At 38.3% G+C, this 25648-nt stretch overlaps 1 protein-coding gene and 1 pseudogene across 1 annotated transcript in view; one reads left to right on the top strand and one right to left on the bottom strand.

Moving 5' to 3' along the window:
• The window catches only part of MSR1 (macrophage scavenger receptor 1), a 225271-nt gene extending 202069 nt beyond the window's left edge, over nucleotides 1-23202 (top strand). The window contains exon 9 of the mRNA XM_055080872.1: nucleotides 23114-23202. Coding sequence (XP_054936847.1) covers nucleotides 23114-23142 — 29 coding nt within the window. The 3' untranslated portion in view covers nucleotides 23143-23202. The remainder of the gene's footprint in view (nucleotides 1-23113) is intronic.
• LOC114484614 (NADH-ubiquinone oxidoreductase chain 5-like) lies at nucleotides 19444-21766 on the bottom strand (annotated as a pseudogene).
• Nucleotides 23203-25648: the final 2446 nt, after the last annotated feature.

Raw genomic sequence — 25648 nt, 5'->3', positions numbered from 1 at the left:
ACAGGCTCCGGACGCGCAGGCTCAGCGGCCATGGCTCACGGGCCCAGCCGCTCCGCGGCATGTGGGATCTTCCCGGACCGGGGTACGAACCCGTGTCCCCCGCATCGGCAGGTGGATTCTCAACCTCTGAGCCACCAGGGAAGCCCTCAATTTTAATTTTTGTAGAAGTGATCTAAATAGAACTACAGTACTTCATAAGGTGGTTGTGAACGTTAAACACTAATACAAGCAAAGCACTTAACAGTGTCTGGCTCATCCTAAGTGCCTCTGGTAGCTCTTGTCAGTGGCGAGTCTTAAATCTGATCCTTTTTCTCAATTTTAGGAAGCATGACTTTTATCACACAGGCGTTCACCATCATTTGGGATTCTTACACCTTCTCTATAGAAGGGAGAGCACAGAGCACGTAGCGAAGTGGAAACAGTTGTCCTCAGGAAAACTTCCCGCGCCTGTCTCCATTCTTCCTCTTTGATTTCGCCATCTTCTTCCTCTGTCTTAGCTGTTCGTTATCTTTATGTTCCTCATTAGATGTGTCATAGGAGGATGGGGAAATTTTTTTCTTGGTAGAAGATCACTTTCCCAAGTATCCTACCAAACTTCTATCTTCAGACCTACTTTCTTGCAAACCCTACCTCTGGTAGCATTTGTATGAACAAATCTCTCTTACCTTTTCCATTGTGGCAGAGAAAAATAACATTTATCAAGCCTATTTGCCTTCCTCCTGGGAATGCAGTTGCGGAAGTGATGGCCATGCTACTGAGTTCTGACTAAAGGAATACAGGAAGAAACTATATCTACCACTCACAGGCCTTGCCCATAATATCTCCTCCTCTCTTCTCTCCCTTCTCTCTCTCCCTCCCTCCCTCCATTTGCAGTCTGGAACACACCCCCAAGATAACTTTCAAAACCATATTATAAAGATAAGAACATCTGCTGACCTGGGTCCTACTCGATTGTGGGAAGCTTACCAACCTGTAACATATCAGGGTCTCTTATACAAGCGAGGAATGAACAGTTAACGTTTATAAGTTGTTAGTGTTGAGCCACTAATATTTGGGGGTTTATCTGTGAGAGTACTTAGTGAGCATTTCCTTAACTAATACACCCATACAACACATGATTTAACATGAGCTTTAAATTAACCACCCAGAAAAGACACCAATAAAATTTGGGAGAAAACGATGGGATTTTGAGGTAAAGGATACTTTTAGATGACCTCCTTTGGTCATATCATCTGGTTAGATCTCTAATTCCATATTAGGCATATCTAGCCTGGCGGGGGGTGAGGTGGGAAATTACACTCTTTCCTCCATGCCACAATCTAGCTGATATACTCATTGACATTTACACTATGCCCATGAACAGATACATATTATCTCTGGGGAGGAGGTAAGATCCAGGATGTTGTTGGTGGATCAGGAGTGAAGATGATAAATTACTGTATCCTATAGCATCTCTCCCCCCTACACATTAGATTTAGAATGGGAACCTAAAACTGAGAGGGATGGTTTATTAAAATCCTTATAAGCATCAAAATTTGTACAAATAAAATAAAATGAAGACTTGTATGAATAAAGTAATATGATTGTAGATCATATGAAGCAAGAGGACAGTTGACCTAATTAGTCAGGGACATCTCTGGGGTGTTTTCTCTGGGATCTGTGTCTATAGAAACAGTCTGATTAAAAATGCATTAAAGGGCTTCCCTGGTGGCACAGTGGCTGAGAGTCCGCCTGCCGAAGCAGGGGACGCGGGTTCGTGCCCCGGTCCGGGAAGATCCCACATGCCACGGAGCGGCTGGGCCCGTGAGCCATGGCCGCTGAGCCTGCGCGTCTGGAGCCTGTGCTCCGCAACGGGAGAGGCCACAACAGTGAGAGGCCTGCGTACAGCAAAAAAAAAAAAAAAGCCTTAAAAATAACTGTGAGGTATAGTCTTTTATTGATAAGATTGAGAATAATATGTAGAAAAGAGGGACCCATTTACTTATGTCCAATCTGTACATGTGACAACTTTTTCTAGATGTCCCCGCTCCCATCGCATCTTCCTCTCTGGGCAGAATCACAGTCCCTCCCTGTCGTCATTAGTGGGCTTGAGTGCATTCTGTTCTTTCCATCTGTCCCCTTCCAAGCACCTCTTTCCTATTCCGTGTGTCCAAAGTAGAAAATAGCCTCACGCTCTACAGAACTTTAGAAGTTCTGTTAAACTTTTAAGTATATATGTCTGCAAATGGAAATTATAAAGTAAAAAGTTAAACACATATACATGTATATAGCCATAAGTTCATCTCTATAAGAAGTCTAAATTGATAGTAAAGAAGGGAATGAGTTTAAATAGTTACAGATAGGGTAAGGGATGAAATAGTGATGAGAAAAAATTATATTTAATACTATGGTAGAGCCATTTGTCACAGCCTGGGGCTCAGAATCCTGAGAAGATGGGTAGGAATATTCTTCCAAGAGATTTGGAAGCAAGGATGATCTGACAACTGGGACTGATAGGCCAGGCTTCTAGCATTCATTTCTTTTGTCACAGCTGCCTTCAAATGAATGGGGAGAACTTTAATCAGGCCCCCCAGGATAAATCAGTATCTCAGACCACTGCCACCTGAATATTTCCTGAGGAGACCTCATACTCTCTTTCATCTGCCTACAAGTCAGGAAAGTGCTTGGACCCAACTGTAATCCATATAGGGGCACATCTTTTGTCACCTAAGAGCAATCAAAAAGCCCTTTTGGCCCTCTTTCCTTTCCATTACCTTCTTGTTCTCCAGGTAAAATTTGGTGAGAAGATAGGGGAAAGAATGATATTTTTTTGTAGAAATCCTCTGCCTTGGGTTTAGGATCATTCTTAGGAATATGTCAGGGCAAAATTATCTTTTGTTGACAGACAATTTAATAGAAGATGAAAAAACTAAACTTAGGATAAATGTCACCCAAAAAAGGACATTTTTTTTGAGTTTCAGAATTAGATTTTAAAAAATAGGTCAAAGTCTAGGCTACATGCTATCAAAAATGTGGAGGTGGGAAGCATGGTGAAAAAGCGCCCTTCTCTGCAGACTCCATCTTACGTGTGGTGCCCCCTTAAACTGCCTGCAAGGAGCATACAGACCTCAGGGAGGAAAAAAAAAAAAAAAAAGCTATATTGAGTGGCTGCTGCAGGAGCGATTACGTGTGGACTGTAAACTCTGCTGACTCTGCTTGGTTGAATGGAAATGAGAATACTAGTCAAATGGCTACAACATCTCTGTTCCAGGGGGTAAAGCAGGACCCATAGGGAAAGAAAAAAAGCATTCCAGTTTAGCTGAAAGTACAAAAGAACAGGAGAGTAGCCAAACATGGCAACTTCTTAGGGCTGCCACGTACCAAGTGCTTTCTCGGGAGAACATCAGCCTCAGGAGATGGGAATAATTTCTTTTTCATAACGTTGTCAGCTATTTTCTTCCAGGAGGCAATTTATGGTTAAAAACTTTGAAATGGTTGATACTTTCTTTTTATTTAATTACAAATTTTTATTGAGATCTAATCAACATATAACATATTGATTTCATATATACAACAAAATGATTTGATATTTGCCTGTGTATCTAAATCATCACCACAAGTCATTTACCTCCATCACCACACATAGTTAAAAATTTTTTTCTTTTGATGGGAACTTTTAAGATCTATTGTCTTAGCAACTTTCAAATATACACTAGAGTATTATTAACTAGAATAGAATCGCCATGCTATACATTACATTCCTATGACTTACTTATTCTATAACTGGCAGTTTGTACCTTTTGACTCCCTTCACCCGTTTTGCCCACCCACACCCCACACCCCTGGCAACCACCAATCCATTCTCTGATTCTGTGAATTGCTTTTTTTTTCTTTAGATTCCACATATGAATGAGATCATATAGTATTTATCTTTCTCTGTCTGACATATTTTACTTAGCATAATACCCTAAATGTCCAACTATATTGTCATAAATGGCAAGAGTTCCTTATTTTTTATGACTGAATAATATTTCATTGTATATATACCACATCTCCTTTATTCATCCATTGATGGACACATAGGTTGCTTACATGTCTTGGCTATTGTAAATAATGCTGCAGTGGACATTGGGCTGCAGATAGCTATCTTTTCAACTTAGTGTTTTTGTTTTCTGTGAATATGTACCCAGAAGTGGAATTTCTGGATTGTATGGTAGTATTTTTAATTTTTTTTGGAACTTCCATACTGTTTTCCATAGTGGCTGTACCAATTTACTTTCCCACCAGCAGTGCACGACAGTTCCCTATTCTCCAACACTTGTTAACTCTTGTCTTTTTGGTAATAGCTATTCTGACAGGCATGAGGTGATATCTCATTGTGGTTTTGATTTGCATTTCCTTGATGATTAGTGATGTTGAGCAACTTTTTATGTGTCCGTTGGCCATCTGAATGTCTTCTTTGGAAAAATGGCCATTCAGATCCTCTGCCCATTTTTTAATTGAATTTTTTTTTGCTCTTGAGTTGCGTGAGTTTGTTATATATTTTAGATATTAACCCCTTATCAGATACATGATTTGCAAGTATTTTCTCCCATTCAGTAGGTTGCCTTTTCATTTTGTTGATGGTTTCCTTTGGTGTGCAGAAACATTTTAGTTTGTTGTATTTCCACTTGCATACTTTGCTGTTGATAGATTTAATTGACTCTTCTCTACATATCGTATTTTTAATTGAGATATTATCTCTCTATGGGGCAAATTCTGCTGGACAGAAAGTATATTCAATTCTATTTTTTGCATTAAAATATATAAATATTTTAGCTAAAATATTTTCACAGGTACCTTTTTTGCTTCTTTCAGAGTACCTTTCTACTATAAACATTTTTGTAAGATAAAAATAGTTTCTATTTGATACTTTTGAATGTTTTGTGAACTTTAGATGCTGTACAATCATAGGGCTTCTTATTTCATACCAGTACAGAACTAAATATAAATATATCCAATTATTAAAAAAGAAAAGCACCTTCAAAATACTCTTCCCACATGTTAAGATATCCCTAAGCATACATATAATTTCAAAATTATATCTTTTGCACTAAGCTTACATCAATTATTTGTTCACTTCCACCCTTGCTCTTGTTGGGATAACATTCAACATATTATTTGCAACCATTGTATTCAAGACATTTTGGCATTTGTTGATATCTTTAGCCAATTGTTACAACAGCCTTCACAAAGTCGGATATTTCACCTTTGACAAGGAAAATCCTGAGTTATTGACATAAATGGTTATGGGAAGTACATCTTGAGAATACAGAATCATTCAAAATTATGAGGAAACAGCTGAAAAGAATAGCTATAAAATCTTTCCAGAGATCAGAAAAGGATACATAATTTCCTATCCACCTATTTCCCATATAAATTTAATATAGGTGCAGAAAAGAATTACTGACTTATTCAAACTCAAATCATCTTACATCTTGAGAATACAGAATCATTCAAAATTATGAGGAAACAGCTGAAAAGAATAGCTATAAAATCTTTCCAGAGATCAGAAAAGGATACATAATTTCCTATCCACCTATTTCCCATATAAATTTAATATAGGTGCAGAAAAGAATTACTGACTTATTCATTCCAACTCAAATCATCTTCTCATTGCGGTGGCTTCTCTTGTTGCGGAGCACAGGCTCTAGGCATGTGGGTCTTCAGTAGTTGTGGCACACGGGCTCAGTAGTTGTGGCTCATGGGCTCTGGAGTGCAGGCTCAGTAGTTGTGGCGCACGGGCTTAGTTGCTTCCCGGCATGTGGGATCTTCCTGGACCAGGGCTCGAACCCGTGCCCCCTGCGCTGGCAGGCAGATTCTTAACCACCGCGCCACCAGTGAAGTCCCTGTTTTTTGTTGTTGTTTTGACTTTTCTCTCAGGATTAACATCAGCTCCTTTTCAATATATATTTTATTTCACCTGTATAGTTCTCTTAGTTCTCTAATACCCCTGACTGATTTATAAGGCATTATTCATAATTTATAAGTTCTAGTTTTTTAGCTCTAGGTTTAAGGTGATGATTTTTTCCTTACTATGACTACTTCCTTTAGAAGGAACACTTTGTTGGCATCTACTCTCTAAATGATCAAAGATCACTTTCAGTTTCCTCCAGTTTGTTTCTAAACTTACTCCTTTCCTATAAAAGTCAGCCTTGAAGTCATTTCTTGCCAGAATGAATTATTTTCCTTTCTCTCTTTTCTTCTCTTTCTAGGCTCTTCTGCTCCATTTTTAATAATAACCTTCACATCATCTCTTACTTGCCTATGTTTCTGCCTATTTTTTTAATGTTTTATTTATTTTTAATTTATTAAAAAAATTTTTTATTGGCATATAGCTAATTTACAATGTTGTGTTAGTTTCAGGTGCACAGCAAAGTGATTCAGTCATACATATACACGTATCCACTGCTTTTTAGATTCTTTTCCATATAGGTCATTACAGAGTATTGAGTAGAGTTCCCTGTGCTATATAGCAGGTTCTTATGAGTTATCTATTTTATATATTGTAGTGTGTATATGTCAATCCTAATCTCCCAATTTATTCCTTCCCCCCTTACCCCTGGTAACCATGTTTGTTTCCTACATCTGTGACTCTATTTCTGTTTTGTAAATAAGTTCATTTGTACCCTTTTTTTTTTAGATTCCACATATAAGCGATAGTATATGATATTTGTCTTTCTCTGACTTACTTCTCTCAGTATGACAATCTCTAGGTCCATCCATGTTGCTGAAAATTCTATTTTTCTACACTGCATTATATCAATTATTTAAAATTCGTTATAGGTAACTCTTTAAGGCAGATGACCCCCATTTATGTATTGGAAAATAGAATTTTTCCCTCAATCTACTTTCCCATTATTTGCAGGAGTAATTGGGCTCCTCCTCTCTCACACAAAGTTGAAAAGTCTCAAAGCAAATGAGAATATGAACTACAAGAGAAAGATAATAAGCAAATCTACTTTCTTGAGTTGTGTATTAAATGTACTAAAAGAGTAGAGGCAAATTTCTCCTCAAAATATTTAATCCTGATGGAACATTTTTAACGTAGAATATGCCAAGTAACATATGAGGTTTTCTGGGGGTTTGGGGAGCTAGAAAAAAATGGTGTACATTTCATACTTTCTGGGAGCTTACAGTTTACTTGTGGTAAGAATACTTATGACACAATATTTGGATAAGTAGACAAGAAAATAAGAGGTAATGCAAGGTCGTGTTTGATTGAGGCAAATAGGCGGACAAAAGCATTACAATTCTAAGTCCAGAGAGGAGAAAGGAGTTTTATTACAAAAATCAGAGCCTTGATTCTATTGCATTATTATTTTTAAAAACTCTCAAATAATAGTTCAAACTTTCCTATAGGTTAAAAAGGGTTGTTTTTGTATACAAATATTGAAGCTAATAGTTCTTATTGATTAGTATAAACCAAACCTCTGTAGTTAATTTAAAAAGGAGGTCAGATTGTCAGCAATAAAAAGTTTGGAATGTTTGCAATTTAATCAAAGGAGAATAATCATAAAATACGTGCATAAAACAGCAGTCTTTAATAAGCACTCATCCCCATTTAGAGCTGGAGACCTGAATATGTATCTGCCCAAGTGCCCGGTAATCAGGAATGAGTATGTGCTCACTGCTGGGATGCCAGATGCAGGAGGCAAGGGAGTCCTAACACAAGGGAGAAAATCGAAAGTGAAATTTAAACTAGTAGCTAAAATCATAGATGAAATTAAATAAATGATAAATAGCAGGGTTTGAGATAGAGGTTGTCTGTAAGTGTGAACCATTTTAACTGCATTTTTTTTTTTTTACAATTTTCTGCAATTTCCCACTCTTTCTGCTAAAGCTGTCAAAGATGACCGCAATTTTGTAAGAGATGTTCCACAATTTTCTTATGGTATTGATCAGCACTCAATAGCAAATGTTTCGAGCTGCCCCCACGTGCACTTGAAAATGGATCACAATCACCACAAAATAAGCAAAATCTTTCTCAAGAAGCAACGGCATTTTGGGTGACTGGAAGAATGCATTGAATGAATACCCTTATTCTGATACTACGGTGGATCCCGTCTCCTCCTGCCATTTTAGATTTTGATAAATAGAATGCTCTCAAATTATATGCTGAAGGGAGTGGACTTGAGCTTTGAGAAACTCCTAGCTAGAGGTTCCAGAACAGCTGTGAGTGAATCTGCACAGACCGTGCATCTCCTCCTTGAGCAGCGCTGGGTACCGCAGCCTGACTTGGGAGGGTCCAGTGAAACCATCGGCACTCCCCCGGCAGGACATGCTCCTGGGTTCACGGTTCCAGGCTATTTGCTTATAAAATTACTTGGGAAGGGATCACAGATAAGAGATTTTTTGTTTGTTTATATATTTCTTTGAAGAGTCTGTAATCCACTATATGAAAAAATGATTTTTTAAAGTAGAATAAGTCACTCTATTTACTATCTTGAAAACCCTTAGAGGAGTGAATTGCCTACAAGATCAAATTCACAGTGCCTACCACAAATTTAAACAAGATGTGGTATATATACACATGGAATTTTAAAAAGAATGAAATAATGCCATTTTCAGTAACGTGGATGGACCAGAGATTATCAAACTAAGTGAAGCAAGTCAGACAAAGACAAATATCATATGATATTGATTATAGGTGGAGTCTAAAAAATGATACAAATGAACTTATTTACAAACATAAATAGATTCACAGACATAGAAAAGAAACATGATTACCAAAGGGGAAGGGGAGGAGGGATAAATTAGGAGTTTGGGATTAAAATATATACACTACTGTATATAAGATACATAACCAACAAGGACCTACTGTATAGCACAGGGAACTATACTCAGTATCTTATAATAACCTATAGCAGAAAATAATCTGAAAAAATATATATATATAGATGAATCACTTTGCTGTACACCTGAAACTAACACATTATAAATTAACTATTTCAATAAAAATTTTTTAAAAACAAAATAAATCTTGCCTTACAACTAATGCTCCCCCTACTGCAAACACTACCACTTCCTCTCTGGCATGAGCTTGCCATGGCTACTCACAATTCCATAAACATCCCATGCATTTTTGTATCTTTGTACACTTGTTTATTTTTCCTTCTGCTTAAAATGTCCTCATTTCTTTGATAGACTCTTAAAAAATTAGAAATTGAAAACATCTTCAATCATTCCGCTCTATCCTTTGCCCCTTCAAGGAACTGCCCCTTCCTTTCACTGGGTTTTCCCACAGTACCCGCGACATAGTCCCTTCCATAATCCCCTGTTGCAACACTGTTTTAGTTTGAGCTCCTCAAGGATGGAACTGTGCTTGAATCAAGCATAGTGGCGGCCACATAGTACAAAGTCATCACATAATTATAGAAAGAAAAAAACAAAAAAAAAAGGATAATGGAAGTGTGGGAAAGAGAAAGAAGAGGTAGAGAACTGAGGAAAGGAGGGAAGAAAGAAGAGAGGGAGTGGGGGGGCAGAGAGGTGAAGAAAAAGAATAAAAATTAGAGGATGGAGGCATTAAATAATTAGAAAATAAGTCTCCAACCAGCTGAGCAAAATAAACACGTCACTACTCATCAAAAATGAAAAATCAAAATTCAAAATGTGTTAACTTATGATATACAGAACTAAGAAAGTAGTTAGCAAATCCCTATAAGAAATATCAGGGTAGGTGACACCTAACCAATAGATATAAGATTGATTTTATAAAATTTTATTACAAATTGTCCTGTACTTGAAGAGACTAATTAAGCTTTTGTCAACATTGGTCTACTTTTATTAGAATAAAAAAAAAATCAGTCAGCTGTCATCATGTAGAGGTAAAGAGAAAAGGTCAATTTATCTGACCCTGAAATAAACACTTTTTGAGAAACATCCTAACAACTTGTATCTCTGACCTTCATGTAAGGACTAATGACATTTATTCTAAGCTAGCTACTTTTTAGAATTTACTGGCAAGAGTAGAGTGATGATGATGGAAATAATAGGGTATGGAAAAGAGAGGGAGAAGAGAAAAAAGATACTTCTTTACCCTGATAGATCCACTTCTATACCTTAAGTCTATTTAAAATACCTTCTATAACAAACATGTATTGGCCCATCAGGAATGAAAAATATGTCACGTGGAACACTGATTTGAAGAGATGCAAACAGTTTGGGGTGGTGTGGTAGATCCCAAAGTTCTCTTGTATTTCAGTGGCTTTTATTTTAATTGTCTTGGTGAGGAGTTTATTGTGTCACATTAATGGAGGAAATCTATTTCTATCTATCAATACAGATGGTTACTTATAGATTAGTTTTGTTAAATTGGCTGTACTTTTTATCTCTTTCTAACCTGCAGCCCCCTTCTCAGTATTTACCTAATATATCAAGGAGACACACTGCATAATCTTGATTTTTCCAGACTGTGCACTTCTTTATTTAACTTTCTGTCTGTGATGAATAGCGTATCTGAGTCCACACCCCTGTAATGGGTCTAGTCGTGTTTGCCCACTACACCGAAGTGTAATGACATTTTGCTCAACTGAGATCAGACTTAAGAGGGGAAAAAAGTGAAAGAAGAGTGATGTGCCTATTTTCTTTCCATTGTTTGTCTCTTTCTTCAGTCTTTCAGTAGATTGGATTGAGAACAGGAAAGACAGAGCCAGCTGGATAAAAGATAGAAGAGAAGCTTGACAGGCAGTCTGAATTATACGAGGGGAGGGAATTACTTCGAAAACACCTTGCTGCAATTTTCTGCCTGGCAAACATGAACTTCTGTTTAGAAGCACAGTTAGGGAACCACAGTTTCTTCCCAACATTTTCAAACAGTTGCCGCCTTCTTTAAAGACACCAGTAGTTAACGACTGGTTCTGGAAACTGTAATCGCTTATGGCTGTCATTGGAATCACTGTTAGTGGAGAACTGGTGGAAGGTTCCAGACAGTTTCCAGAGACCAAACAAAGCATTAGCTTCAGTATTTTTTATAAAGTTTTTGTGGATGTCTCTAAATTCAATTGTCTATTATTTGTGACACAGGTTCCAAATATTTCTATCAAATTATACTGTGAAAGAAACTTGTTCAACACTGACAAGGTCTCCTTGGGAATTCATTATTTTAACAACAAACTCATTTTGAGAGTTACCATCTGAAGTGAACTTGCAGACTCTTCCATTAGAATCCAGTTACAAGCAGTGTGTACTTGAAATTGTTTTAATTTCATTCCTTCCTGCATTTAGAGTTTAAAAAAATCTACTCATTCAATCCCGATGAGAGTTACTCTGTTCTTTTCCCATCTTAAACAAAAATATGGCTTAGTAGACCTTAGTCCTCTGATTGACTGCATTTCCAGAATTTCTGATGAGCCTGTACCCACTCACTGTCCCATTAACTTAAAGCAAAGCAAACAAATAATGATTTTAACATGAAAACAGTTCTGTATGTTGGAGAAGGCTTTTGCAATCTTTAATATAAAAGAATAGAAAAACATAAGATCCAAGGCCAATCGGCACATGGCTGTGAGAAAGCTCCAACTTTATTATTCATGGCAGTGAGGGGAGAGGGGAAGTTAGGCTGAATAGTTTATATCATCAAATAATCCAAGCTTCTCATTTTGTCATTAGTCCCAACTGCCTCCTCACCATCCTTATTTATGGGCAACTGACAAATAGAAAAATTGATGGATTTCAAGTCTATCCTTTTCATTTCCATATCCTCTCCTTCACGATACTAATATCCAGTGAACTGGTCCTCAGGAGGACAGAGGTAGTGTAGGTGAGGGAGTCTTATCAAACCACAAGGCTAGATAATTAGACCCTGAATAAATGGGCTTTCTGGCCTCCCATGGAGATCTTGAAACCCCCTGGAGTTGAATTTAACGGGTCGATTGCACATTTCTTCTTTGCCAGTAGTACAGTTAAAGACACAAAGAAGAAAATTCCTTTTGGATACAGCATTAGCAGAAAGAGGACCTCATGGTATGGGGGGCTGCTCAGGGGGAAACATTGCTTCTTGTTAAGAAGTGCCCGACTTATTAGGGACTCGACATGAGTGATGAATAAATTAATGACAGAGGCAATGAGCAAGAATAAGAACTGTATTCATTGTTTGCACAGCCTCTTACTAGCTATGAGCATGCCATTTCACTTTTCCGAAAATCAGTTTTCTCATCTAAGAAGTGGTAACAGAAATAGGAGTTCTGACTGAGTTTTTCTGAGCTTCACATGACAGAATGAATGTGAAAGCACTTTTTAACTTAACCTATTACTATTAGAACTTGAAAAATGATGTACCATTTTCCTCAAGATCTGCTTACATGAGTTATACGTACAGTCCTCCCTTCATGATCTTTTCATTTATCTTGAACCCACCAGCCAAGCTGCATTGGTTTGGTCCTTAATGGACCCATATTAAAGCTCTAGGAAAGCCAGATTTGGAACATCCTCACCTGCTCCTGATTAGCATATAGGTCTAGTTAGACTTTGCTTGATGCACCAGTTTCTCAGAATGTCGATGCACCTGTCTCATCTCCCTCTGCTCTGTTCTTTAAAGCCTCCACATTAAATGGGCTCTAAACTCTTGGCAAATCTTTGACAAATAGCTTTTGGGTCCTGCCCTGGAGCTGGTCTATCTGTGGATCTTCCCTCGATCCTTGCCCTCAACTCTGATTCAAGTGTCAGACTTCTTTTCATCATATAATCTTGGACCAGCCCCTACATACTGCATTAGTGCACACAAATAGGCACTCCTGACCCTGGCTCTCAGCGTCTGCTAATCCTATTACAGTAGAGAATATCAAATCACAGAATCCATTCCCCCTTGGATCTGACGTGGCTGACTTGGAAAGCCCTGGACTTCTGTTTCTTTTTAAAAATACATATCTACAAAATCAAGACGTTAAAATACATAATTAGATTTTTTTGTATATTTTTTGTGTATACTTTACTTCCCTGTCCTCTAATATTTTTATTTATGTCTTTACCTGTCCAGTGTTTCTCTTCAAAGAGAAGCAAATAAAAAGCTACACACACATAATATTTCTCCCACATTCTTACATGAAAGTCACATACTACACACTTATCTTCCCCAAGAGTTTTTACTCAATAATATATACCTATTAGTGTATAACAGTATATAGATATCCTCCAAAATATTTTTCAACTGCTTGATCTGCAGTTTCTGGAAAGCATAAGTTAAAATCTCAGAATACCTTTTGATCCATTTATTTTCCCCTGGGATTCTGTCAGGTGTTGCCTTTTATATCACGACTATATTTTTCTGGCCCAAGTGTTTCTGATCAACTGTTTTTTTGATGGAGTATCACCTTTATCTGTATATAACTTCCTCTTCATTCCTTATGATTTTTTCCCCTTAATTCTATTTGATGGGCTATTTAATTATCTACCATAGCTGCTGCTTGTTTCCATGTTTGCCTTTCATATAAATGTCCACTTACATTTATATGGACCCCAAGGAATCGGGACAGGCATCAGCCCTGGTGCTAGAACAGGGTCCTGAGTATCGTCTCTGTGTCAGGAATTTGAGGAGCTCCCCAACGAGAGAACAGGGTAGCCAGAGTAGTGGGGTTATGTTATTTTCCTTTTTCACATCTGCTTTTTTTTTTTCTTAACCCACATTTTTATTTATTTATTTTTGACTGTGTTGGGTCTTCGTTTCTGTGCGAGGGCTTTCTCTAGTTGTGGCAAGCGGGGGCCTCTCACTATCGCCGCCTCTCTTGTTGCGGAGCACAGGCTCCAGACGCACAGGCTCAGTAGTTGTGGCTCACGGGCCTAGTCGCTCCGCGGCATGTGAGATCTTCCCAGACCAGGGCTCGAACCCGTGTCCCCTGCATTGGCAGGCAGATTCTCAACCACTGCGCCACCAGGGAAGCCCTCACATCTGCTTTTAAGTAATGTATGTATCGTTTGGTTGGAAGTCTTTCTCTTATGGTATTATGCTTCTCAGATATTTAGTCCCTTACACTCATATTCCCTTGGAAGAATTGGCTAATGCGTTGTTGGGGGAAGGGTAACTGAGGCGAGGTGAAAATCCGGGTCCTAGCGTTTGCCCTTTCTGTCTATGTGGAGATTGTGGTGGAGTTTGCTTTAGGGTAGAGTTTATGACATTCGATATAGTTCTAACACTTCCCCATCACACTTTCCCTCCTACCAACCGATCTTATCTTTCGGGGAACCTGTTAATATCTCAACTGTAGGTCCTGCTCTTTTCGAAAAACGACCCTGGGTGGATTCACCCACATGCGGTAGATAAGGAAGAATCCATCGTGGCCACCCTATTCACACAATGTAGAATTTTATAGTCCCCTCATTAGCCAGCATGTCCTTCACGCTATTCTGGTAACTCCAGTCAGCACTGAACTGCTCCTGTTGCTTTTCTGCCACCAGATAGAGCTGGAACAAGAAATGATCCAACCAGGGCATAATCAGAAGAGCTGCCAAGGGGATCTATCCATTCCTTTCTACCCAGGCTATTATTTTCTGGACTTATATTAGGACCCAATCACCACCTAACTGGTCAGAATATTTAAATATTAGGTTCTGGGATAAACCAAATGTTCTCTTCTGTGACATCTGCAGGGTGGTTTTGAGGGGTGGGAATCAGTAACTATTAGTTCACTATTTTATCATGAATTAGACCTTTCATCACCCCCGGCCCCCGGTAAATGCATATTGCACAATTTACAATTAATTTCACAGTATCTATCCTGGGATCATTGTAGAACATATATGGTTTTTTTTTAAATTCTCTAAGCCTTTATTGCATCTCTATTTTAAAAGAATGCAAACACATAGCCTTCTTGAAAATTGAGGTATATGATTGATTATTATATTTTTCCAAATATCTGCCAAAGTTCTTTGAGCATAGTAAGTACACCATAAAAGTTATCCGATTTAAGGGACATCTTCAACATAACTGAAATTCAGAAAGATAGCTTTCACACAAGGACAAAATGTATGGAAATTCATGCCATCTCAGATATGCCACCTAGGTTTTTTTGCCTATGAGAAAGATATTCTCTATCATGCGGTTTCTGAATGAAATGTTTCCATGGCTATTATAGCTTGAATTATCTCCATTTTATTAGTTTTAAAAGCCTAGTGTGGAAATCTAGTGTAAACTTCCTTCACTGCAATGTTGGAGAGCTATACTCTCCGATTCCTTTACGATCTAAAACAACCTCACCACATACTGAGCCCAGAAAATTCAGTCATAAACTCAGTTTTTGGAGAAGAGGTAATATTATCTAGGGTTTAGTGTTCTAAGACACGGTTATTCTGTAATCACGTTTTTGCTTTAAGAAAAACCAGTAGGGGAATTTCAAGATGTCAACCCAAAATAATGGACTAAAAACGGGATGTGAGAGAAAAAGTAGAGTCTAGGATAATTCAAAGATTTGGGCCATTTGTAAAATTAAATTAAAATTAATGATCACACACATGCCTGGTGGAAAACTTCCAGATTTTATACTGTATCAAATCAACCGTATGTATTTTTGTTGATAGGATCTAGGTAGCTAAATACAACTAGACACAATTATACAAGATAAATGGCTCCCATCATGAATGCACAATTATTGACTCTGAAAACTGCTTATTATATTTCTTTAGTTAAATCAGTTTTACACTTCCTGCTATGACAATTAGGGCTAAGCATAGTGGAGTATCTAGCCCCAGTTTGGGTCTTAGCTGTCGTGTAATCAGGATATGCTAAAGTCACTTTCGTAGTCTATTTTTACTTTAATTATGGCTTTTTACAGCTTAATTAAGATTTAACTTTATTTTTTATTACTCTTTAACACGCTTTATGCCGTATTTCTGTTAACTTGGGTCAATCGTATGACCGCGGTGGCTGGCACGAAATTTACCAACCCTAATTAATATGGCTTAGTCGAACTTTCGTTTATGGCTTAATTTTGATCACTGCTGTCTCCCATGGGGGTGTGGTTGATCAAGGCATTGTGAGCTACTGTCATAGTGCGATTGATACCTGCTCCTTTTAATCTTAGTGATTTAGAGGACATTCTCAGCAGAGTGTGGAAACTTGCATGTGTAATTCTATTAAAAATTAATAGAAAGGCTGGGACCAAACCTGTGTGTTTATGGGGCTAGTAAGCCCATCTAGGCATTTTCAGTGCCTTGCTTTAGAGGTTGTTTAAGCTACATCAACTTGCTGTGTACAGGTGGTATTTATATGGCTGTGTTGTGCGGTTTTTGTCGGATTTAGTATTAAATTTTTGATAAAATGGCTAATGAATCTAGGGGAGATGTCAGTCTATTAAATTTTTGATAAAATGGCTAATGAATCTAGGGGAGATGTCAGTCTGTATGGGTGGGGAATATCTAAGTAGTTTATTGGTATGATAGGGGTGTTTTTGAGGTTAATCTGTTTTGATGGGTGTTTATTTTAGATGGGAGAGGGGAGACTGGAATGCTATGTCTATTGTACGTGTATACACATATAATATTTTGATATCCTGTAACCACTGACTGAATTACACACCATGAATTGTTGATGCTGGTAAATAATTTTCAATTGAAGTCCAGCTACAATTTGCTTGACTGTGTTAAGACCTTTTAAGGTCATAGCTGTGTCCAAGTATCCCCCCTAAAAATTAAACACCAAATGCATGAAATCACAGTTATGTGTGAGCCTGGGCTGATTAGTCATTAGTCCATCGAGATGTCTTATTTAAGGCGAAAGAGTGGGCGATTTTAGGTGAGATGGCCCTGAAGTAAGAACCAAGTGTCTGATAAAGTTCATTGATAGAAGCCCCCACAAGTTACGGACCCGGAGTGAGAAGAGGGGTACCTGCCAAGCGGGTTGGTGGTTTTACGTGACCTGGTGATTAAGCTCGTGGTCTAATGGACAGGATATGCATGTTGACTAGAATAGATTTGACTTAATGTACCATGTACGCTTGATAATCTATATGTACTATGTAATACTAATAAGATGTACATGCTTATAAGCATGGGGTAGATAGTGTAATGTACAATTATACATATAATGTAATATGTACGTATAAGACGTATGTACTTATTAATGTGGTAATAGAAGTATGCACGATGTACATAGTAGTTTGTGATAAAATGGGCTGTTTTGATACTGATATAGTACTTAACAATTCTGTAAATGTCTTATAATTTCAGGGAATAGTTTGAGTAGAATTTCAGCTTTGGGCGCTGGCAGCGAAGCTTGGGGCTTCTTCCTTGAGTCTTAGGGAGGTGTGTTGTTCTCCTCTTCCAGTTTACAAGACCAAGGTAATATGATATACTACAAAGACTCTTCATTTCAGGAGATTGTTTTCAATGATGCTAGTTACTGGTATTAGTACTAGAATTAAAAGAAAGTATAAAATAGATGTGAGTTGGCCGACAATGATGAAGGGGTGTTGTACAGGTTGTCCTCCAATCCATGTTAGTGTTAGTAGGTCTGCCACTAGCACTCAAAATATGAATTGGCTAAGGGGTTGGAATGTTATGCTTCATTGTTTGGATGTGTGGAGTATTGGGATAAATGCTAGAATTAGGGTTGAGAGTAATAGGGCTAAGACTCCTAGTTTGTTGGGGATTGATCATAGAAGTGCATATGCGAATAGAAAATATCACTCTGGTTTAATATGCAGTGGTGTGTTGAGTGGCTTTGCTGACGTGTAGTTGTCACGGTCTCCTGGCAAGTCGGGTAAAAATAGGACTAGTATTAGTGAGGCTAGGATGTCTTTGATTGTGTGATAGGGGTGGAATGGAATTTTGTCTGTGTCAGATGGGATTCCTGTGGGGTTGTTGGATCCTGTTTCATGGAGAAATAGTAGGTGGACAGCTGCTAGCACGGTGATGATGAAGGGGAGGATAAAATGAAAAGCAAAGAATGGTGTGAGTGTTGCTCTGTCTACGAAAAAGCCACCTCAGATCCATTCGACAAGAGTGGTGCCAATATACGGGATTGCTGAGAGCAGGTTTGTAATGACTGTTGCCCCTCAGAACGACATTTGTCCTCATGGTAGTACATAGCCTATGAATGTAGCTATAACTGCAAGTAGTAGAATAATTCCGATGTTTCATGTTTCTAGTAAGGCACACGACCCATAATAGAGGCCACGTCCTATGTGAATGTAAAGGCAGATAAAGAATACAGAAGCTCCGTTTTCATGTATATATCAAATGATTCACCCGTAGTTAACATCTCGATAGATGTGTGCTACTGATGAGAAAGCAGTTGCTGTGTCTGGTGTGTAATGTATTGCTAGGAATAAGCCTGTTAGGATTTGCAGGATCAGGCAAATTCCTAGTAGAGAGCCAAAATTTCACCATGATGAATTTTTTAAAAATCAATTTATTTATTTATTTATTTTTGACTGTGCTGGGTCTTTGTTGCTGCACGCGGGCTTACTCTAGTTGTGGCGTAAAAAAAATTTATTTATTTTATTTATTTATTTTTGACTGTGCTGGGTCTTTGTTGCTGCACGCGGGCTTACTCTAGTTGTGGCGAGTGGGGGCTACTCTTCATTGCGGTGCACGGCCTTCTCATTGTGGTAGCTTCTCTTGTTGCGGAGCACAGGCTCTAGGTGCACGGGCTTCAGTAGTTTTGGCACACAGGCTCAGTAGTTGTGGCCCACGGGCTCTAGAGGACAGGCTCAGTCGTTGTGGCACACGGGCTTAGTTGCTCCGTGGCAAGTGGGATTTTCCCAGACCAGGGCTCGAACCCGTGTCCCCTGCGTTGGCAGGCGGATTCTTAACCACTTGCACCACCAGGGAAGGCCCATGATGAAATGTTTGATGGGGTTGGGAGGTCAATAAGTGCATTGTTATTAGTGGGTGTGTTTTGGGGATGTTGGTCATTGGTGTTCTTATACTTGAATGACAGCGATGATTTTTCATGTCATTGGTCATGGCTGAGATCCATGTGAGAATGATGATGACATATTTTGTATTTAAGTGTTATTTTTGTGATCAGTTTTGCATGGGGTTTCTTCAAAACCTTCACCTATTTATGGGGGCTCTGGGTTGATTGTGAGGGGTGGTGTTGGGTGTGGGATCGTGTTGAACTTTGGTGGTTCATTTTTAGGTCTGATAGTGTTTTTGATTCATTTAGGGGGGGATATTAGTTGTGTTTAGCTATATGATGACTATGGCCACTGAGCAGTATCCTGAGGTTTGGGTTTCTAATAAGACTGTCTTGGGGCGTTTCTGTCAGGGTTGATAATAGAGTTTTTTGACGGTATTATATATGTTAAAGGATGAGGAGGTGGAAGTTGTGTTTAAGTTCAATGGGTTGGGAGACTGAGTTATTTATGATACTGGTGACTGGCTTTTTTAGTGAGGAAGCTATGGGGATTATGGAGTTATATAGTTATGGTACCTGGTTGGTGATTGTTACTGGCTGGTCGCTGCTTATTGGTGTTGTGGTTATTATGGAGATTACTCATGATAATTAAATAAAAGCATGCTAAGGGTGAGAGTGATAAGCAATGATAGGAAGTATAGTTTGGTAAGGCCTGTTTGGCTTGAGATTGGTAAGGAGAACTTTAGTTGAATAAGGGATATGGTTTTTGGTAAAATGTTTTCTAGTCAGATTAAGCCCCAAAGAGAGGATGCTGACTTGGGGCTTATTGATAGGTTTAGGTAAGGAGGTAGACGATGCATGATGGTGGGGAAATATCCTAAGAGACTAGAGAATTTAAGGGTATTTGAGGGGTGGATAAATTTTAAGTTTTGTGTGTTAAGGTTAATTTTGAGTGCCAGTGCGAAGCCTAGGATGGTTACTGCAAGGGCAGTTAGTTCTAGATGTAAGGGTATGGTTACTAGGGGGACTGTGGCTGGGGCGATGTTGTTGGAGATAATGAAACCAGCAGACACTTCCAATTAGTAGGCGTTTGATGGAGTTAATTAAGAGGGGGTTGTTTTCACTGATAGAGGTTAGGGGGAGAAACCGGGTTGTCCTAATAGAGGGAAGAAGATAATGTGGGTACTATAGGCAGCTGTGAGGGAGGTGGCAATTAGACTTATTAACAGGGCTCAGGTGTTGGTATGAGATGTGTTAGCAGCTCCAATGATCAAGTCTTTAGAATAGAAGCTGGTGAGGAAAGGCATTCCTGTCAACGCCAAACACCCGATAATAAGGGCTGTTGTGGTGAAGGGTGAAGCCTTGAAAAGGCCTCCTGTGTTTGGAATATCTGGTTCGTCGTTCAGGCTGTGACTAATGGATCCGGAGCATAAGAATAGCATGGCCTTAAAAAAAGCACGTGTGTGGGCTTCCCTGGTGGCGCAGTGGTTGAGGGTCCGCCTGCCGATGCAGAGGACACGGGTTCGTGCCCCGGTCCGGGAGGATCCCACATGCCGCGGAGCGGCTGGGCCCGTGGGCCGTGGCCGCTGAGCCTGCGCGTCCGGAGCCTGTGCTCCGCAACGGGAGAGGCCTCAATAGTGAGAGGCCCGCGTACCGCAAAAACAAAAAACAAAAAGCGTGTGTGCAGATATGTAAGAATGCTACATAGGGTTGGTTGATTCCAATTGTTACCATTATTCGGCCTAATTGGCTTGAAGTGGAGAAAGTGATAAATTTTTTAATGTCATTTGGGTGAGAGTGCATATAGCTGTGAACGGGGTGGTGAGGGCTCCTAAGCACAGCTCTATTGCTGGAATAAGTTTGTTGTTTTCTGTTAAAGGGTAAAATCGAATAAGTAGGAAGACTCATGCCACAACTATTGTGCTTGAGTGGAGCAGGGCTGATACAGGGGTGAGGCCCTCCATTGCTGAGGGGAGTCAAGGGTGGAGTCCAAATTGGGCTGATTTTCCAGCTGCGGCTAGTACAAGTCCTACAAGGGGGAGGTTTGAGGGATTTAGGTCGAGTATAAAAATTTGTTGCAGGTCTCCTGTGTTTGAGTTAAACAGGAATCATGCTATTGATATAATGAACCCGATATCTCCAATGAGGTTATATAGGATTGCTTGGAGAGCAGCTGTGTTTGTGTCTGCTTGCCCTATCACCACCCAATAAGCAGGAAGGGTATAATTCCAAACCCCTCCCATCCAATAAATAGTTGGAAGAGGTTATTGGCAGTAACAAGGATTAGCATGGTGATGAGGAAGAGGAGTAGGTACTTGAAGAACCGATTCATGTAAGGGTCTAATTGTATGTACCATATTGAGAACTCCATAATGGACCACGTAACAAATAATGCCACCGGTATGAATATTATTGAGAAGCAATCTATTTTGAAGCTAAGTGTTAATGTAAGGGTTTGGACAGTGATTCAATGTCAGTTTGAAATAACTATTTCTTGGCCTGTGTGGAGGAATATTATTGTTGGAACTAGGCTGGTAATAAAAGCATATGAGACGGTATTTTTTTACAAATGATGGATATTTGTCACTTTTGTAGAAATCTGTGTCAGTTATTATAATTGGGATGATTAGTATAAGTAGTGTGACCAGAGCAAAAGAGGAAAATAGGTTTATTACTTTTACTTGGAGTTGCACCAATTTTATGGCTCCTAAGACCAATGGATAACTACTATCCTTTAAAAGCCTGAAAAAGCCATACTGTGAGGCATGGGGGCATGAATTAGCAGTTCTTGCAATACTTTCTCAGTAAATAAGAAGTCTCAGTCTTCTGTTACTAGATTCACAATCTATTGTGTTTTTTAAACTGTATTTACAATACAGGGGGCCTAGGATGATTTTGGGATTTAGTGACAAGAGTAGGAGGGGTAGAATGGGGAGGGCTATAAGGGCGTTTACTCATGTAAAAAAGTGTGTACTATTAATATGGTGTGTGTATTTACCATGTTGTGTCATAATTAGTATACATATGGAATACAGGGCTGTAATTACAATGTTAGTTCCTATTAAGATAATGGTAAAATTTGATCATGAGAAGGTTGATATAATTACAAACAGTTCTCCGATTTGATTAATAGTTGGGGGTAGGGCTAAGTTTGCCAGGCTTGCTGGAAGTCATCAAGTGGCTGTTAGTGGGAGGAGGGTTTGTAGGCCTCGGGCTAAGATTATAGTTTGGCTGTGGACTCGCTAACAGTTCGAGTTTGCTAGGCAGAATAATATAGATGATGTGAGGCTGTGGGCGATTATTAAAGCGGTGGCTCCTACGTAACTTCAAGGAGTCTGGATGAGAATAGCTGCAATAACAAGTGCTATGTGGCTGACGGAAGAATATGCGATAAGTGATTTTAGGGCTGATAGGAGTAGAGAGATTGAACTGGTTATGCTTATCCCTCATAAAGAGAGCATAAGAAAAGGGTATGCTATGAATTCTGTCAGGGGTTTGAGTATTGCTGTAATTTGCAGCATGCCGTAGCCCCCGAGTTTTAGTAATATGGCTGCAAGGACTATAGAGCCTGCAATGGGGGCTTCTACATGTGCTTTGGGTAGTCAAAGGTGGAGGCCATAGAGAGGTATTTTTACCATAAAGGCTATTATGCAGGCTAGTCATATAAAGACGTTGGATCAGGAGTTGGGTAATGCTTGCGTTCAGTATTGGACTACTAGGAAATTCAGAGAACCTGTGGTGTTTTGCATATAAACTAATCCCACTAGCCGCGGGAGTGATCTGATTAGTGTATAGAACAGAAAATAGAGCCCTGCATTGAGGCGTTCTGTTTGGTTGCCTCATCGAGTAATGATGATGCATGTAGGAACTAGTGTGGCCTCGAATATAATGTAAAATAGAATTAGGTCTGTGGTGGTAAATGTTATGATTAAAAATATTTGTAATATGATTAGTATAGTGATGTATAGTTTTTTTTCGGGTCAGCGATTCTTTGAGCAGGTGAGATTGACTGGCTATTAATATCAGAGGTAGGAGTCATATTGTCAAGATCAGTAGTGGTGCAGATAGGGAGTCGGAAGAGAATATTAATGAGAAATTAAGGCTATTATCATTAAACTGGTGAAGAAGAAGGCTTGTGAGGCTAATTAGCAGGCTATGGGTTGTAGCATTAATTCAAATTATATTATTTTTTGATAATCAAGTCAGGGGTATTAGTATAATCGTAGGTAGGGATAATAAATTTTAGCATTGGAGGAAGTTAAGGTTTTGTACGTAGTCGGTGCCTATAATTTCTTCTTCCAACAGGACTACCATCATCTCTTGCCATCTCTTGACTATGGCCTCCTAACTGGTCTTCCCAATTCGACTCTTGCTTCTCTCAAGTGAACTCTTCGTGTACAGCTACGGTGAGCTTTATTTTTTTAACTTTTCATTAAAGTATACCATACATGCACAAAAGTTCACATATTATGTGTGCCATTTCATAAATTTTCATAAACCAAGAACACCCACATAGTCATTACCAAGTCAAGAAAGAGAACATTGCTGGCCCACGGAAGCTTGCCCTGTTCTCTCTTCCAGTCACCAGCCAGCCGCCGCCAAGAGCAAATACTTTTGTGACATCCACCAGCATATATAGTTTTGTCTGTGCTTTATATAAGTGGATTCTTGGAGAAGCATTCTTTGTTCACTGGGAATTTTTCCTTTTTTCACTGAGAATTATGGTTGTAAAATTAATCCATGTTGTTGTGTGTAGTTGTTGTAGTTGTTGTATTATTGTGTGAATATACTAATATACACAAATTAACCTATAAATACCCATTTAAGTGGTGGGCATTAGGTTAGTTTCCAATTTAGGTCTATCACACAATTGTGCTGCCATCAACATTTCTGTTGATAACATTTCATGAACAGGTGTATGCCTTGCTATTGCATAAGTACCTAAAAGTGAACTAGATAATGCATTTGTTCAGTTTTACTATATACTTCCAAATAATTTACCAAACTTTTGTACCAATTTACACTAACAAACAGTATATAAATGAGAGCTACAGTTGCTTCAAGTATTTGTCAGCACTGTATATGGTCAGTCTTCTTTTTAAACCTTTTTTAAAATTCTTGATGCAGAGTTGAATCTCACTGTGATTTAAATTTTCATTTCCCTGAAAACTAATGAAGTTGAGCACATTTTCATATGGTTATTGGATGCCTGAATATCTTATTTTGTGAACTTCTCATTTTTCTATTGGGTTGACTGGCTTTCCTTATTGATTTGGAGGAGTTCTTTATGAGTATGCATTCTTTGTCAGACATATGTATTGCAAATATCGGCTCCCACTCTGTGCATTGCCTTTTCAGTCTCTTAATGGTGACTTTCTAGAAACAAAATTTCTAAATTTTAATATAGTCCAATGTACCATTTTTTAAAAATTTATGGTAAATATTTTATGTTTTTTAAAAGAAATATGGGCCTACTCCAGAATCACATTTTTTTTCCTCTAAATGCTTTGTTGTTTTACCTATTACACTTAGATCTATCTAAGAATTGATTTTTATGTTTGGTGTGAGGAAGGGATCAAGATACATTTGTTTTACATATGGATATCAAATTATTCAACACCATTTATTGAAAAGACAGACTTTCCGCCACTGCATTGAAATGTTACCTTTTTCATAAATCAGATCAGCCTATATGTGGGGGTCATTTCTATAGTCAGCTTATCTGTCTTGGATCCAATACTACATTGTCTTAATCACCATGCTTTATAATAAATCTGATTCTTGATATTTGGTACTATTCATATTCCATCTGTTAATCCTTCTTCAGTATTGCAGGACTATTTTTGTACCTTTGCATTCTATATAAATTTTAGAATCAGTCAATCAATTTCTTTAGAAAAAACACTGGAATTTTTATGGGGATTGCACTGAATCTATTAAGTAGTTTTTGGAAAAGTAGTATTGAATCTTTCACTACAAGAATATGGTATAATGTTTCATTTATTTACTTATACTTTAATTTTTCTCAGCAATGTTTTGCCATGTTATCTAAAGCTGTCTTGCACATCCTTTGCTGGATTTATTCCTAAATATTTGATTTTGTAAACTGAAGTATAGTTGACTTACAATATTACATTAGTTTCAGGTAAACAACATATTAATTTGGTATTTTTATAGATTATACTTTATAGAAAGTTATTTTAAAATATTGACTATATTTCCTACACTGTACATTACAACCTTGTAACTTATTTATTTTATACCTAGTAGTTTGTATCTCCTAATCCCCTTCACCTGTTTTGCCCCTCTCCCCTCTGGTAACCACAAGTAACCATAAGTATTTTCTCTGTATCTGTGAGTCTGTTTTGTTACATTTGTTCCTTTGTTTTATTTTTTAGATTCCACATATAAGTGAAAACATACAGTATTTGTCTTTCTCTGCCTGACTTATTTCACTAAGCATAATACCCTCCAGGCCCATCCATGTTGTTGCATATGGCAAAATTTTATTCTTTTTTATGAGTGAGTAATGTTCCACTATATTTATATAAGCCACATCTTTTTTATCCATTCATCTGTTGATGGACAGTTAGGTTGCTTCCATATCTTGGCTATTATAAATATTGCTGCTATGAATATTGGGATGCATATATCTTTTCAAATTAGTGTTTTCATTTTCTTCAGATAAATACCCAGGAGTGGAATTTAAATCATATAGTAGTTCTATTTTTAATTTTTTGAGAAACCTCCATACTGTTTTCCATAGTGGCTGTACCAATTTACATTTCCACCAACAGTTCATGAGGGTTCCCTTTTCTCCACAACTGTTGTTATTTCTTG

The sequence above is a fragment of the Physeter macrocephalus genome, chromosome 20 (genome assembly GCF_002837175.3).
Source record: "Physeter macrocephalus isolate SW-GA chromosome 20, ASM283717v5, whole genome shotgun sequence".
In the NCBI taxonomy this organism is placed as follows: domain Eukaryota; kingdom Metazoa; phylum Chordata; class Mammalia; order Artiodactyla; family Physeteridae; genus Physeter; species Physeter macrocephalus.
Note: the sequence above shows the minus strand (reverse complement) of the source record. Positions and strands in the feature narration are given on the sequence as shown.